This window comes from Vidua macroura, chromosome 5 (assembly GCF_024509145.1).
Source record: "Vidua macroura isolate BioBank_ID:100142 chromosome 5, ASM2450914v1, whole genome shotgun sequence".
Classification (NCBI taxonomy): domain Eukaryota; kingdom Metazoa; phylum Chordata; class Aves; order Passeriformes; family Viduidae; genus Vidua; species Vidua macroura.
Genome location: NC_071575.1, coordinates 70,380,784 through 70,394,294, shown reverse-complemented (window position 1 = coordinate 70,394,294; position 13,511 = coordinate 70,380,784). Strand labels below are relative to the sequence as shown.

Here is a 13,511-nt window from a genome sequence, read left to right as displayed (position 1 = left end):
CCCTGCCCGTGGCAGGGAGTGGAACTGGATGATGTTTTGGGTCCCTTCTAACCCAAGCCACTCCGTGATTCATTCTGTGATTCTATCCAAAAGCAAGACACACTCTCTTGCTCTTCCCTGCAGAGCTGTGGGGGAGCTTTAGGTAGGACAGGGACCTGTGTTGGTGGGGACAGAGGGTAGAAAGGCTGGAGATGCCTGTGGGGGAACTGTGGGGCTGCACAGCCCTGCCCTGCTCCCGCTGTGGCCCCCTGGCCTCGCCAGCCCCCCCGCTCCGCTTCCCTCAGGGACCTGCTATTCCTGGAACACCGAAAGCTGCAGCTCACAGATAAGGCTGCTGCAGGGCCCCGGTGAGGAACGGCAGCCAAGAGCTCGGCTCCTTGTAAAGAAACTGCTTTTAAACTTTTCCTGTTCGCCGGGAGGGCCGGCGGCAGCCGGGCAGTGCACAGGGATGAGGGAAGATCACAGAATCCGTTTGGTTGGAAAAGACCTCTGAGATCACCGAGTCCAACCTATGACCCAACACCACCTTGTCCACCAAACCACGGCACGGAGTGGCACATCCAGTCTTAAAGGGGTCATTCTATGAGGATGGGACATCCTGCACCCCTGGCGATGGGGCAGGGTGATCCTGGGCAGTCCCTGCGTGAGGGAGCAGTGCCGACTCTCGCTGTCACCGCAGGATGAGTGGGAGACTGCCAGCGAGAACATCTCCTTCTTTGAGAGCTTCTGCTCCACGGCCCAGCACGTGTTTGATGCCAGCAGGGACCGGTGCACGGTGATGCTGACGGCCTGCAAGAGCCCCTCCCACCACTGGGCCGTGCGGGTGGTCCTGCACCGTGAGTATGATCCCACCCTCCTGCTGCAGGGGGACAGGGTGGCACTGGCACTGGGGACCCCGGAGCTGGAGGCTTGGCAGAGCCCTCAGGTCTACTAGAGCTTGGCCAAAGGGCTCTGTTCTGCCCCATCCCAGTGGTTTGGGAGAGGCACGACGATCCCAGAAATGAGTTCTGCGCCCCAAGGAATGCACCAGATCCCTCTGCCATCTTGAGTGAAGGCACTGACCAGTCTCCAGGAGGAAGAATTCCTCCCAGGTGGTTAAAACTGGGTGCCCAGTTCAAATCCTTCCCCAAAGACCACAGAGAAGAGCTTCTCTCCCATGTCAGAGCCCTGTTGGGATAGCCAGCTCAGCCTGGGTGTGCTCAAACATTGCTTTAGGATCAGGGTGCCTGGGAGATGGAGACATCCTGCTGCCCTAGCATGAGGGGGAGGAAGGCCTGAGCTCCATCTTACTCATCATCAGAGCAGAAGCTGGGTGGGTGATCCAGACTCCACATCCAACCTCAGGGAAGGCACCCAGGCACTGGGGACTAATCCTTGAGGAGCCAGGTACAGCCCCTCACTGGGCTTGCTCATAAATCACCCACTGGAGATGGATGGTGGGGCCTGGGAGCTCTGGGGCTGTCCCACTTCCAGAAGAGATCCTGGCTCTTGGTCTGGCTCTGAAGCACCTACAAGGGTTGGCTTCATCCCCACACATCTTCATCCACCTCCTCTAGAAATTGGCTCACCCCTCTGATGAGGGGATGGTGGCAGAACTTGTGCCCTGTGCACACCTTGTGCTCACTGAAGCCTTTTTCTTCCCCCAGTTCCCTTGGACTCTGAAGAAGTCCTCATGAAGCTGAAGGAGAAGAAGGAGAGGTTAGAGGAGGTAAGTGGGTCCCTGGTCATGGCACAGCTGCCCCAGGGATGTCCCCCAGTGATGGGTGGCACAGGAGCCTGACCTGTCCCTTCTGTGGCAGCTCGGCATCGTCAACATCACCTCTGACAAAATGGTGGAGGACATGACCATCAACGACGAGTTCAGCACCCCCCTGATCATCACCATCATCACCCTGGCCGGGTCCCTGCTGCTCGTCGCGGCCATCTACGGCTGCCACCAGCGCTTCTCCCAAAAGAAGGACCAGGTAAGGTGGCAGGAAGGTGGGACAGGTATCCCAAGACCTTTTCCATACCCGAAGCATCTTCAGGAGATGAGGATCATCAGTGTTGCTGTCTCTGCTGGTGGAGACATCCTGGTTTGCCCAGTGGGCACCACCCCGGGTCGTAATTTTGACAAGAAAGGCTTTCTCAATCCAAAACCCCATTCTAAAAACAAGCTGTACCTCTAAAAAAATTTCTTGAAATACTTTTACAAGTATTGGAGCTGGGTTGGGTGCCAGGGAGCCCCAGGCTGTGTGCAGGGAAGAAGGAGTGTGTCAGCAGGAGGGGCATCAACACTGCAGGGCTCAGCCTTTTTAGGAGCTGGGCCAGGGCCAAATTTCAGAGCAGCAGCAGCAGGATTTAAGGAAGAATCAACACAGAAAGAGAAAATAATATGATTTTTATCTCAGGAAGAAATTCTAGGTGATTTTAGTGTAGCATCCACCTGCAAGGATTGGCCATTCCCACACCCTGGGGCACCGAGGTTTGCACTGGTCCCAGCTGCTGTTCCTGAGGATTTAGCTCTAGGGCAGACAGAAACAGAAAAGGAAAATAATTATGAAATCAGATTATGCAATCAGGGTAAATCACCCTCCTGCTGGAGAAGCAAACCTACTTCCCTCCTACTTCAAATCACTTTCCCCTGGACCAGCTCATCCTTTCTCAGTGATCCCAACCTCTGCCCCACAGGAGAACAAGGGATAAAGCTTTAAATATTTACAGTGCAAGGTAGGTGAACACAGAAGGGAGGGAAGAGAAAATTAATGCCCTTGTCAGACTTGTTTGTACTTACCAGGCTTGATTTTTTGGGAAGAAACAGGGGAAGAGGCGAGACCTCAATAAATATTTTACCTGCACTGTGGTCCCCTTGGACCTTCCAGGGTTTCATCTTAATACCTTCATCAATAAGGTATTTTTAGTGATGGGAACATGTGTCCCTAAAATAACCTGGTGCAGAGGAATAGGTACCAGTCCAACTTGGATGTTCCAGAGGTAAATTCCCACCAGGCACAGGGTAAAATAGCAAAACCAAAGCTAGGGATGCCATTTCCGAAAATCAAACACATTCCTCCTTCCTGGCTTTGTTTTTGGGTGGTTTCTTTTGTTCTCCTTCTGTTTCATTTCCAAAAATGACTTGAAAGTTTGTTTTTTTTTTTCCTATTTTATTTTTTTTTCTCCAACCCTCCTCGCCCCCCCCCCCCCCCCACCTCCCTCCCTGTCGTTTTATCTTGGAAATACCCAGAACATCCACCCTGATGTCCCCGGGTTTGATGATGGACATGTGGCCCTGATCTTTAATGTGAGTTCCAACACAGGGATCGGAGGGGCGGGCGCCGCATCCGTAACACCCCCAGCTCTCACCTCCGGCGCTTGGTAGGGCCCAGTGGCTTTTAACAGGACTAAAGCCCAGCTTTACAGCCCCTCTCCTCTTGCTGCATGGCTGGAAGGTGCCTTGCCACGGTGGGAGACCAGCAATCCCACAGGGAAGCAGCCCTTGGGAGAGCCCAGGTGTGTCCTCTGCTTTCGAGCATCCCACAATCCCCACCCTGCCACGAGTGACACAGGGGACCCCCAGCAGCGCCTTTGCAGCCCCTCTGCCAGCGCCAAGCCCTGCAGTTTTGCTTCTCCATCCCTCTCCTTCTCCATGGATTCTCTCCCACGCCTGTCTCCTGACATTTATAGGAGCACTGTAATAGAGCAAGCTGTGAATCCAGGCAGATTTTAACAGGGCTCCCCAAAAAAGGCTGAGCAAGAACTGCAGTTCCCCAGTGAATCCCTCTAGGGAAGGATGGGGATGCAGAAGCCCAAGTGGATGCAAAATTAGGATGGGCTGGGGTTCTGCCAAGGGATGAAGGGCTGAGCTGGAGCCTGAAGCACATCACACCAAAGGACCAGGGTGATAAAGCATCTGATTCCATCTTTTCTTTCCCTGCCTGGTTTCCACTGAGAGTTCCAGAATGAGGAGGGATAATGCTCAAGATCTGACAGATGGGAGCTGCCCCTGAGTAAAGGAGAATAATAATAAAGCATCTAAAAAAGGACAGGGGTAGATAGAAAGGGGAGGGGAAGAGCAGATTTGAGATAGGGAGGCAGGAGTTGGGATGCCGTGTTGCTCAACCTCTTCCCACGGACCTGGGTGGAACAAATTGAAGCTGGCAGCTGCTCCTGGAGGTTTTCCACAAGTCTCTGGCTTCTCTTTCCTCCTTCCCATCATCAGCGGAGTCTTCCTCTTGCCAGCTCCATGCTATCCCCTCGCTGCCCCCTGCCTCAACCTCACCATAAAAGTCTCTATATGTAGCTATATAAATCTATATGGGGCAGCTGTCACAGCTGGCTGGGAGGTGACAGCCCTGAGGTGACACTGGCAGCATGGCCAAGGTGTTGTTCAGTGGGGTTTATGGTTTTCTTTTCTCATAGCAGCGCTTGACTGAGGAGATGCAGACCATGGAGAACGGCTACCACGACAACCCCACGCTGGAGGTGATGGAGACCTCCTCTGAAATGCAGGAGAAGAAGGTGAACCTCAACGGTGAGCTGGGAGACAGCTGGATCGTTCCTCTGGACACCCTCATGAAGGAGGACCTGGAGGAAGAGGAGGACACGCATTTATAGGATGCAGAACTTGATCAAGGGAAAAACAAAGACCCCCCCCCCCCAAAAAAAAAAACAAAAACATAAACCCTACACACATGCACACAGAGCTCCAAAATAAGGCAAAATTCCCCCCAAAAAGAAGAAAATCCCTTAATGAACTAATCGTGGCCCCTTGTGCCACCACATGGGGTGCAGGATGGAAAACACATGAGGAGACACCTCTGGGGCACAACAACACAAGCCACTTTGGTGGCCACATCTGGCCAAGCATCCTCCAACCCCCATCCACCTCCCACGCCAGACCTGACCAGCCATGGGCAAACAGGGTGGCTTTGCTCCTGAAGAGCTGCCAGTGCCTCCTGCAAGCATGTCCCCTCCCATCCCACATCTGACCACGCCAGCCACATCCTCCAGCTACCGAACGACTCAAAAATCAAGAGAAATAAAATAAACAGGATGGGAGATGGAGTGCATCTGACAGCAAAGCAGCACCTGGCAATTAAAGCTCGACAAATCCTCTGGCCCACGCTGTTTAGTCATCACCCTGCCCTCCCTGACACCCAGGTAGTGAATGAAAAAAGCTGGAACAGCGTGTTCCTTTTTAATCCAGTTTCCAGCCTCTCCCCAGAGCTGAAACGCACAAGAGCCCCGCGTTGTGCCATAGGCAAATGGATGCATCCGGACCCAGCGGGATGGCAGGGATGCAGCAGTGCCAAGTGATGCTCAGCCCCCGTGCCAAGGGCTGGGGAACACATCCTGCACCCACCAGGAGACTGAGAGAGGTGCAGCAGCTTCTTGTTTTGAAAGGGTGAGATGGAGGGAGAGGAAAAGGAGGAATTCCTTGAGTTCATCCCTCTTAGGAAGGGTGTGGAGAGCAAGAGTGATGCCTTGTCTCTAGCCCAGGTGTGATGTTGGGGGTTTTGTGGTGCAGGAGCCCAGCTCTGGTGCTGCATTTCCCTCTGGAAGGATCACTTGCCTTCCAGGAATTACAAGCAGCATCTCACAGCCCTCATCCATCCTCCACGAGACTGTGGGACACACGCACCACGATGGTTTGTGATTTTTGAGGGCACATTTTCCTGCTTGAGCAGCAGAACGTGAGCCAGGGAGCTCAGTGGCATTCAGGTGGCCTTGGTGTTTCACCCCACTCAAGGTTTAAAAGCTCAGCCTCAAGCTCTTCTTCACAAGCCACTAAAATAACAGAGACCTGCAAAGCAACTTCCAGCTCAGCAGCAAAACTGGGACTGAGCTTTGTCCTGCAGCTCTTAGTCTGTCACCCAGGTCTCCCTTTGCTGAAGCCTTTAAAGGGGAGAAGAAAAACACGGCTGGACTGAGGCCATTTCTGGATTTTGACTCCCCACCACAGCTCCTAAATGGCTCTAAAATGCTGGGGAGAGTTTCATGCCTTTGCCCTGGTGAAGCAGCTCAGTCCTGGCAGAGGCAGGGATCATCCTCCAGCTGGGGTCCATCCTGGACACACGAGGACCAGAAGGTCACTTGGCTGAGTCCCTCTCCCAAAGTGAGGAAGGTGCTTGTCCCAAACCCTCTGCAAGCCAGGAGCTGCAGACAAGAGCGATGCCCACACACGGCCCCTCTCCTCTGCCTGCCACAAACCAAGGCACAATGGGGAGATTTCCTCTGGGCTCTGCCACCAAGTCAACCCGACTGGGATCTGCTCCCACGGCTGCCCTGAATGAGGGGAAAAGCAGAGCCGAGCAATGGGAAGCTTGGAGAAACCCTGGAGTACTCAGGAAGGAGGGGACTGGGGTGTTTTGCTCAGCCCTGGGACAGGCACTGGCAGAAGATACAAGTGGCTCTTCCCCCTTCTGTCCTGCACCAAAGGGCAGAGTCTGAAGTGTTCAAACCTTTCTATTTTTGTATGTAAATATTCCTGCTATTCATTAGCAATGTATTCCGCACACTTCACTTACCTGTGCACTGCACTATGGGGAAGTAATTTTGGAGGGGAGGGGAAATAACAAATGAAATAAATCTAAAAAAAATTTAAAATCTTAAAAAAAAAAAAAAAAAAAAAAAAAAGCTAAAGGTCAGCCTGGTAGGAGATAAAAATTTGACGTGAAGCAGAAGAACACCTCTTGCCCAGGTAACTTTGTGCCACAGCTTTGTCCCTGTTCTGGCAGCATCAAGTTCAGCTCTTTAACATGGCCACAAGTCTCAGCATCCACAATTGCTCTTGTGAGCATTGTGGCCTCCCAGCTGCCCTGACAGACAAGCAGCAGGTCCATGGCCTCACATTTCTGTCCTTCCCAGCAAACAAACACAGTGAAAACACAGGGCAGCAGCGATGCTGTGGCCACCGGGGCTGAGTTGCCACAAGGACACCCCTGGCAGGGCATCTCCAGGCTCTGGCATGTGCCTAAAGATTCCCCCATCCCAGCAAAGAGATGCCAAAGTGCTTTAATGAGTCAGGTCCAAAGACTTTCCAAGAGAATCCTACAGAGGCTTGAGATCAAGTAACCTTAAATCTTTCCAAGCAGAGACCAGTGAGGATATTAACTGCTCAGCAAGTGCTTATAGTGATTTATATTTGAATAGGAATTGTACATTTATTTATTTTTCCAGACACCATATTTTTAAACCACTAATATTTTATAGTAGATGTTCCTTCCCCTATTTAAAAGAACTATTTCCACAGGAAAAGAAAACAGTACTTTTTGTTTTTTTTAATGTTGAGAACATTCTTTTTTTGGAGGAAAAAAAAAATCAGGTAGGAAATGCAGCAATGAGCATCTTTGGCCTTAACCCTTCCCTTTGTAGACCGTAGCCATAATTGTTAGACCAAAAATAATAAATAAAAAAAAAAGATTTACTGAGGCATTTCCTTCCTCCCTGCCCCTCCTCCCTTCTCTGAGCTCCTCTTCTCTCCCCCAAAACAGCTTTAACATCCCACACATTGTACAAAGAGATTCCTGCTCTTACCTTTCGGTGGGAGCTTTACAAGCAGCTCAGATGTCCTTGCAAGAGACTTTTCTATTTTCAGATTCAAGAGGAAACGTGTAAATACTTTTAGGAGCATTTTATCTCCCGCTCACAGTGCCGTGACCCAGCTGATGAGGTTGATACTGTGACAGCTGCCTACAGAAGACACACAGAAGTCATAATCCATGAGGGACTGGAGAAGGAAAACCTAATTCCCCAGGTGGTTACCTGTTGAACCTTGCACATATAGTAGAGCTCTTACATACTGTGTGTAGCAGCACCTCTCACGGGGACAGGAGTCTGATTTACACTGGAATTTACTGAGGAACTGGATTGTAAGAGATTATTCTTGCATTTTCCTACAAATATATTTTGAGAGCATCATGTATTTCTGTCAATAAACATTCTTATGTAAAAGACTCGTGTCTTTGGATGAGTGAGGAGGGGTGGGCAGGTCAGAGGACAAGTTCCAGGGCCACAGCTTCCTGCTCTGGAGAGGCTCCATGGGAAAACACTGGACCAGCTGGAACAAAACCAGCCCAGACCTTCAAGGTAGCCAGCCATGGAAAAGCCTGTATTTTTCCTGTGCAGAAGGAAGTATTATAGTGGTGGAAAAAAAATCAGAGGACTCAGAGGGGTGGGAAGCTGAGGTGATGTGAGGGCACCACAGCCTGAGCACTTGTTTGAGCTCTTGGTGCCTTCAGACTGTCAGAGGAAAAGGCAACTCACCCTTATTTCTGCATTCCACCCTTATTTCTGCATTTCAGCCTTATTTATTTCTGCATTTCATCCTAACTCACTCCAGTCTGCAGACCCTCCTCGCACTCAGGTCAGGCTGTGGAGGAGGGAATCAAACCTCACACATAAAGCAAGGAGAGGCATCACCCAAGGGCAGCAGAGGGGCAGCAGCAGCGTGGGCAGCTCAGTGGCTCCACTGACCTTCAAGCACCCAAAATAAAACATTTTGTTCCAGGTTAAGTTCCTGCTTATGTAAAGGAAAAAAAAAAAAAAAAAGGAATTTGAAGACAGATATTAAAAATCAGCAGTTTGCCACAGCCTATGTTCTAACTCCGTGCTCCTCCCCAGGAAAAGTTCCTGTGAAATACGCTGGATTTATGGGATACTGACTGAGCTCATCAGTGAGGTCAGGCAACAGGGCCAGATGTAATGTGCCACTAGTTTCACCATTTCTCTACCACTAAAAGACCTTCACAGGCATTTTTCCACTCTCTGAAGCGATGTGAGAACAAACAGATCTTAAATCAACACCCTTGCTAGCATATACATTTTTATTAAGAAAAAAATGAACAAAATACATTCTCTCCTTATGTACATTACATACAACATAACTACATTTGTAGATATTCCTCGTGTCACTCATTCATTTATGTACAGCATGGGGCTCACACACCAACCCAGAAATCATCAAAGATGATTTATGCCAAGGAAGAAAATTAACACTCCAGGCTGAACAAAGATCATCCATAAAGAAAAGGGTGGGAAGGGGAATCACCAGAGTCCAGGGAAGATGCCTGTAACCACCATGGGCTCAGCACAGGAGCAGTCAATATTTGACCTGCCTATTAAAACACATGAGCAGTTCACAGCTTTCATCACCCCACGGGTGCTTCTTTCCAGCCCAGAGCTGTCCACACCTCTCAGCTCAGCTCTCCTGTGCTCAGGTGTCCCAGACAACAACTGCAGGACAGACACCAAAGGGAATCCAGATGGACACCAGAGCCTGCAGGATTGCTGGGGAGGTGCAAACGCTTCAAGCTGAGTGCCAAAACAGAACAGAGCGCCCAAATTGTGGACAGGGGGTGGACACTCACATTTCCAGCACTAGGGAGGGAGAACCAGCTTTTGGGGACCACACTGGGGTGTAGAGGACAAGATAATGAACACTGAAGGTCCAGACAAACAAACCATCACACACTACAGTGACACCATCAGAGTTGAGGCAACAGCTCAACAAACAGCTTGAAACCCCACCCCAAGCAGGTGATGGTGCCCAGCCAGCTCACTGGTGTTTGACCCCAAGCTACCAAGGTCCTGTCCACGCCACCAACTCCCCTAAGAGGGGAACTGCAGCTTCAAAGGGCAAACATTTAACGAGGCTCAATACTCCCAAAATGAGACACGCTGCATTCTCAGCATCTGAATGCACAACATGTACAACACCACCAGCCCACAAGGACAGGAATGCCACCTCCAATTAACTGGGAATGAGCCCACAGACTTTCAATTTCTGTCCCTCAGCAAAGTGGTCTGCGTGGTTCGGGGCCTCCAACTCGCAAGACTCCCATGAACACATTTGTTTGTATAATTAAGCTCTTGTCTCTGGCTCACGGTCTCCCCAGCACCCCCTCATTTCCTGCTGTGGAGGAGGGAGTGCTGGAAAGCAGCAGAAAATACAGCTTTAGCAAATGGCAACAGCTACTAATAACGAGGGGTTTGTTTTCCTTTCCACTACCCCGCACAGCAGCTTCTGAAGTGAAGGGTGTTTTGCACATCAAAACATCAACGGGAGGGACAGGAATGAGGAGGGAGAGATGAAGGCAATATTCACCCTTCACTGCTACTTTGCATTCCTGATGACCACAGCAGTCAGGAGGGGGAAACAAGTCAGCAGCACAGTAGTTCTCCTCCATTTTCCCCTTTTAAGAGCTGAGTTTTTGTCTAAACCTCAAAAAAAAAAAAAAAAAAAAAAAAAAAAAAAAAAAAAAAAAAAAAAAAAATCACTTTTCAGCCACTTTTCAGTGGCTTTTTTAATGAACAGACCCTGTTCACACACCACAGCACTTATCTATTTAGTGAAACACTGAGTAATTGATTGAATCTCTTGGTTACTAAATCAGGATATTCAAAGTATATTTTTCTATCACTGGGGAGTAAAACCTATCCATTGCTCTTTGGGATGTGGAGATGACTGCAACCACTGGAGCCACTGTTATGGTCTAGCCTCCCCACCATCATATTAATTTAAAAGCACCTAATTTCCTTTAATTGAACTGGCAGATTTCATCAGAAAGCTCAAAACATTCTTAGGTTTTAACAATCCCTTAGGGCAGCCAGACCTGATCCAAAAGCCAATGGGGCTGCACCACCTCTGTTCTGTTTGAGCAGGGTTAAGCCCAACTGGCTTCCTCACAATTGTTGTGGAGAGAATAGAATTTGTATTATTCTCTCTGGTGTCTGGGGTGGAAAGGGACTGAAGCTTGAGGTGAAGCTCCGGGACAAGAAGATCCTGACATTGCATCACTTCTCTCTGAAAAAGAGCCAGAGAATCCAGCTCATATTGTAAAATCAGCTCTAAATAGCAGAGCTACTGCTAGGAGAGTCCTTCGAAGCCCTTCCACAAAGACAGACCACACCTTACACACCTCCTCATATCAGCATCTCTGTATTAACCCCAAGAGTATTTCTCTTCTCTTTCCTTCTACCCTGCAGAAATAAACCGAACACCCCAATACCTGTGAAAGTTTTGGGATGATTAGAGCAGGTGCAGGAACGTAGGACAACTTCAGGGTTGGTATTAATCACCTTTTTATTCTTGAAGCCACACAAAATAAACCCTGAGATGGGAAGGAAAGAGCATCACAGCACTGAATGTGAGGGCATGGAAGGGCACAAGTAAATAACTGTGTGCTGCAGTGGGAAATCATCTCCCAGGCTTCCCTGTCCTTACCCAGGATGAGAAACAGCCCTGGAAAGAACAGTGTAAATCACAAGGATCCTTCCTGACTGTTTCAGAGGCAGCAGGAGGAGTTTTGCAAAGGAAACAACTGGAGTATGATATAGAGAAACTGATGCCTCAATACCCACCACGCAGCTCTAACCTTTAATTCTTCCATAGATACCCATTAAACTCAGGGAAGTCTGAAGCATTTTAATAGGAGTGAACAGCCACAGAGAGAAAGAAAATTCAGAATAAATGGAGAAAAAACCAAAGGGTCATGCTTTAACCATCACACCTGTTAGTGATAAGACTTTCCTTTCAAAACTAGTAGCAAACCCAAAAATCTAACCTGACAGAGCCAGTTTTGAGCTGTTCACTCACATCTGTTTCCAGGAATGAACTGCAATTCCACGCTGGAGCTGAACAGTCAAGTGAGTTCTAACAGCACTCACACTCTCCAGGTCATCAGTAAAAGCTGTGCTGACTTACAGCAAACAGCTGGAAGCCAAGGCAACGTGGAGCTGTGTCTGCACCAAGTATAAATTGAGATTTCAGGGTACCAAGGTGATGCACTGATAGCAGCTCCACTGGAAGCAGAGCACTGAATTTGGGTCACAGCAATATCTGGAGTTCACCCCTATCAAACCAAGCCCATGAAAGCAAAGCAGACAGCAGCAATGTGTTATCCTCAGGATCTGTGCTTGGGGAAGGTGCTGCCCTGCAGAGCTCCACACCTTAGCAACGCAGCTGGAATTACACACAACCCACAGAGCAACCACGCCCTCCTCGGAGGTTTAGGATATAACCAAAGCACACGTGGATAATCCCAAACTCCAGCCAGCTCTGTGACCTGTGCCCAGAATGCCAAAGGGATACCTGCTGGCATCCCCATGAGGCTCTCCTCTAGGACTCTCCAGCAGCAATAAGCGGGTCATTAACTGCCTTCCACTCCAAAACCACGTTTGGATCCATTGCCTATGGCAAAAGCATCTGGAGTCAATTTATCCAAGTGCTGAGCCATGGACTCTTATCCTGGTTCCAGTACAGTTAACCTAATTTCTCCACTCCAACTTTTCATTATAGTAGAAGCTTTCAGTAAAAGAGGGGTTTTGCCTATAAGCCATTACAACTTGAATAATCTCCAGTATATCCTTTTCCACGACAGGGTATGATCGGGTCTCCCATTCCCACAGGCATTTAGATACACTAACAAGCTTCTGACAGCACATTTACATTTCAACAGTATTTACAGCTTATATAGTACTAGCAATCTATAGCAAGAACAAGTCATATAGCTGTTCTTAAACTCTCCTCTCACAAAATAAGACCCATCTCCAAATTAACACATGGACTTATTAAAATAGGCCAAGCTCAGAGTTTCTATAATCTTCCTCATAAATTAAAACACCAATAATTTTAATTTTTCAACTGGTTCCACCTCTGTTTCTGTAATAAGTACAGCTATAAAACAACACAAGCACTTCCAGAGACACACATGAACTGCTTTGACTGTCAGGACTTCACTTGACAATAGCCAAACATTCCTTAACTCTGAGCCAACTAATAAACTAAAATTCAATGCATACACGGGGACTTCAAAGTTTCACAAGACATTTTTCCACTTTTAAAAACAAAGGGACCGAATGGAAACATATCTACTAATTTTTGCCGTTTTCCCCAGAAGTGGCACAGCATTACATCAGCAGAATTACTGCCTGTACAGAGATGGAGGTTGTACACAAGTTATTCAAACTTCAAGTTCACTCAATAAGCTCTACAAAAGTATTTATTTCTCGATTTTGAAATGCAGGAGGCAGCAAGAGAGCTGATAGTATTTGTGTTACAGGTACCTACCCTCCTGCATTTGACACAAGCAGCATTAATGCTCATCTTTCTCACAGTAAGAGCAGCAAACAAGTTTGAAGCTTTCCTCAGGACTCTGCTCTGAACCCATCACTCACCAGCACAGGTTGGCACAGCATGGCCAGGTCAGCACAAAACCCTGGGGCAGAGAAAACTCCCTTCAAAAAATCTGCACACATCAGGAAAATGGTTCAGGCAACAGCTGTTCCACAAAGCCCTGTGGAAAACACTCTTCCAGAGTCATTACTCGGCTTTGGAAGGAGTTTCTTCTGGAAGAAAGAATAGCTCACAGAGCCCTGGACACTTGTGGCTGCCAATTAAAGACACACAGATGAGCTGTGGCAATCGCTGGCCACCAGCCCCACACCTCTGCCACTCTCCTGCAAATAGGTGGGTCCAGTTAATTTGCCCACTGACTCCTCAATCTTTAAACTGCAATCATTAATCATTCAGT

At 48.7% G+C, this 13,511-nt stretch overlaps 1 protein-coding gene across 4 annotated transcripts in view; it reads left to right on the top strand.

Annotated features, from left to right (window-relative positions):
* Nucleotides 1-7,934, top strand: part of PODXL (podocalyxin like) — a 45,448-nt gene extending 37,514 nt beyond the window's left edge. Inside the window, exons 5-9 of one of the 4 annotated variants that reach the window (XM_053978376.1) lie at nt 680-836; nt 1,647-1,708; nt 1,800-1,964; nt 3,224-3,280; nt 4,402-7,934. In XM_053978376.1, coding sequence (XP_053834351.1) covers nt 680-836; nt 1,647-1,708; nt 1,800-1,964; nt 3,224-3,280; nt 4,402-4,593 — 633 coding nt within the window. In that variant the 3' untranslated portion in view covers nt 4,594-7,934. Of the gene's footprint in view, nt 1-679; nt 837-1,646; nt 1,709-1,799; nt 1,965-3,223; nt 3,281-4,398 lie in introns of all 4 variants that reach the window. The other 3 variants (XM_053978375.1, XM_053978378.1, XM_053978377.1) reach the window with 3 other exon arrangements.
* The last annotated feature ends 5,577 nt before the right edge of the window (nt 7,935-13,511 follow it).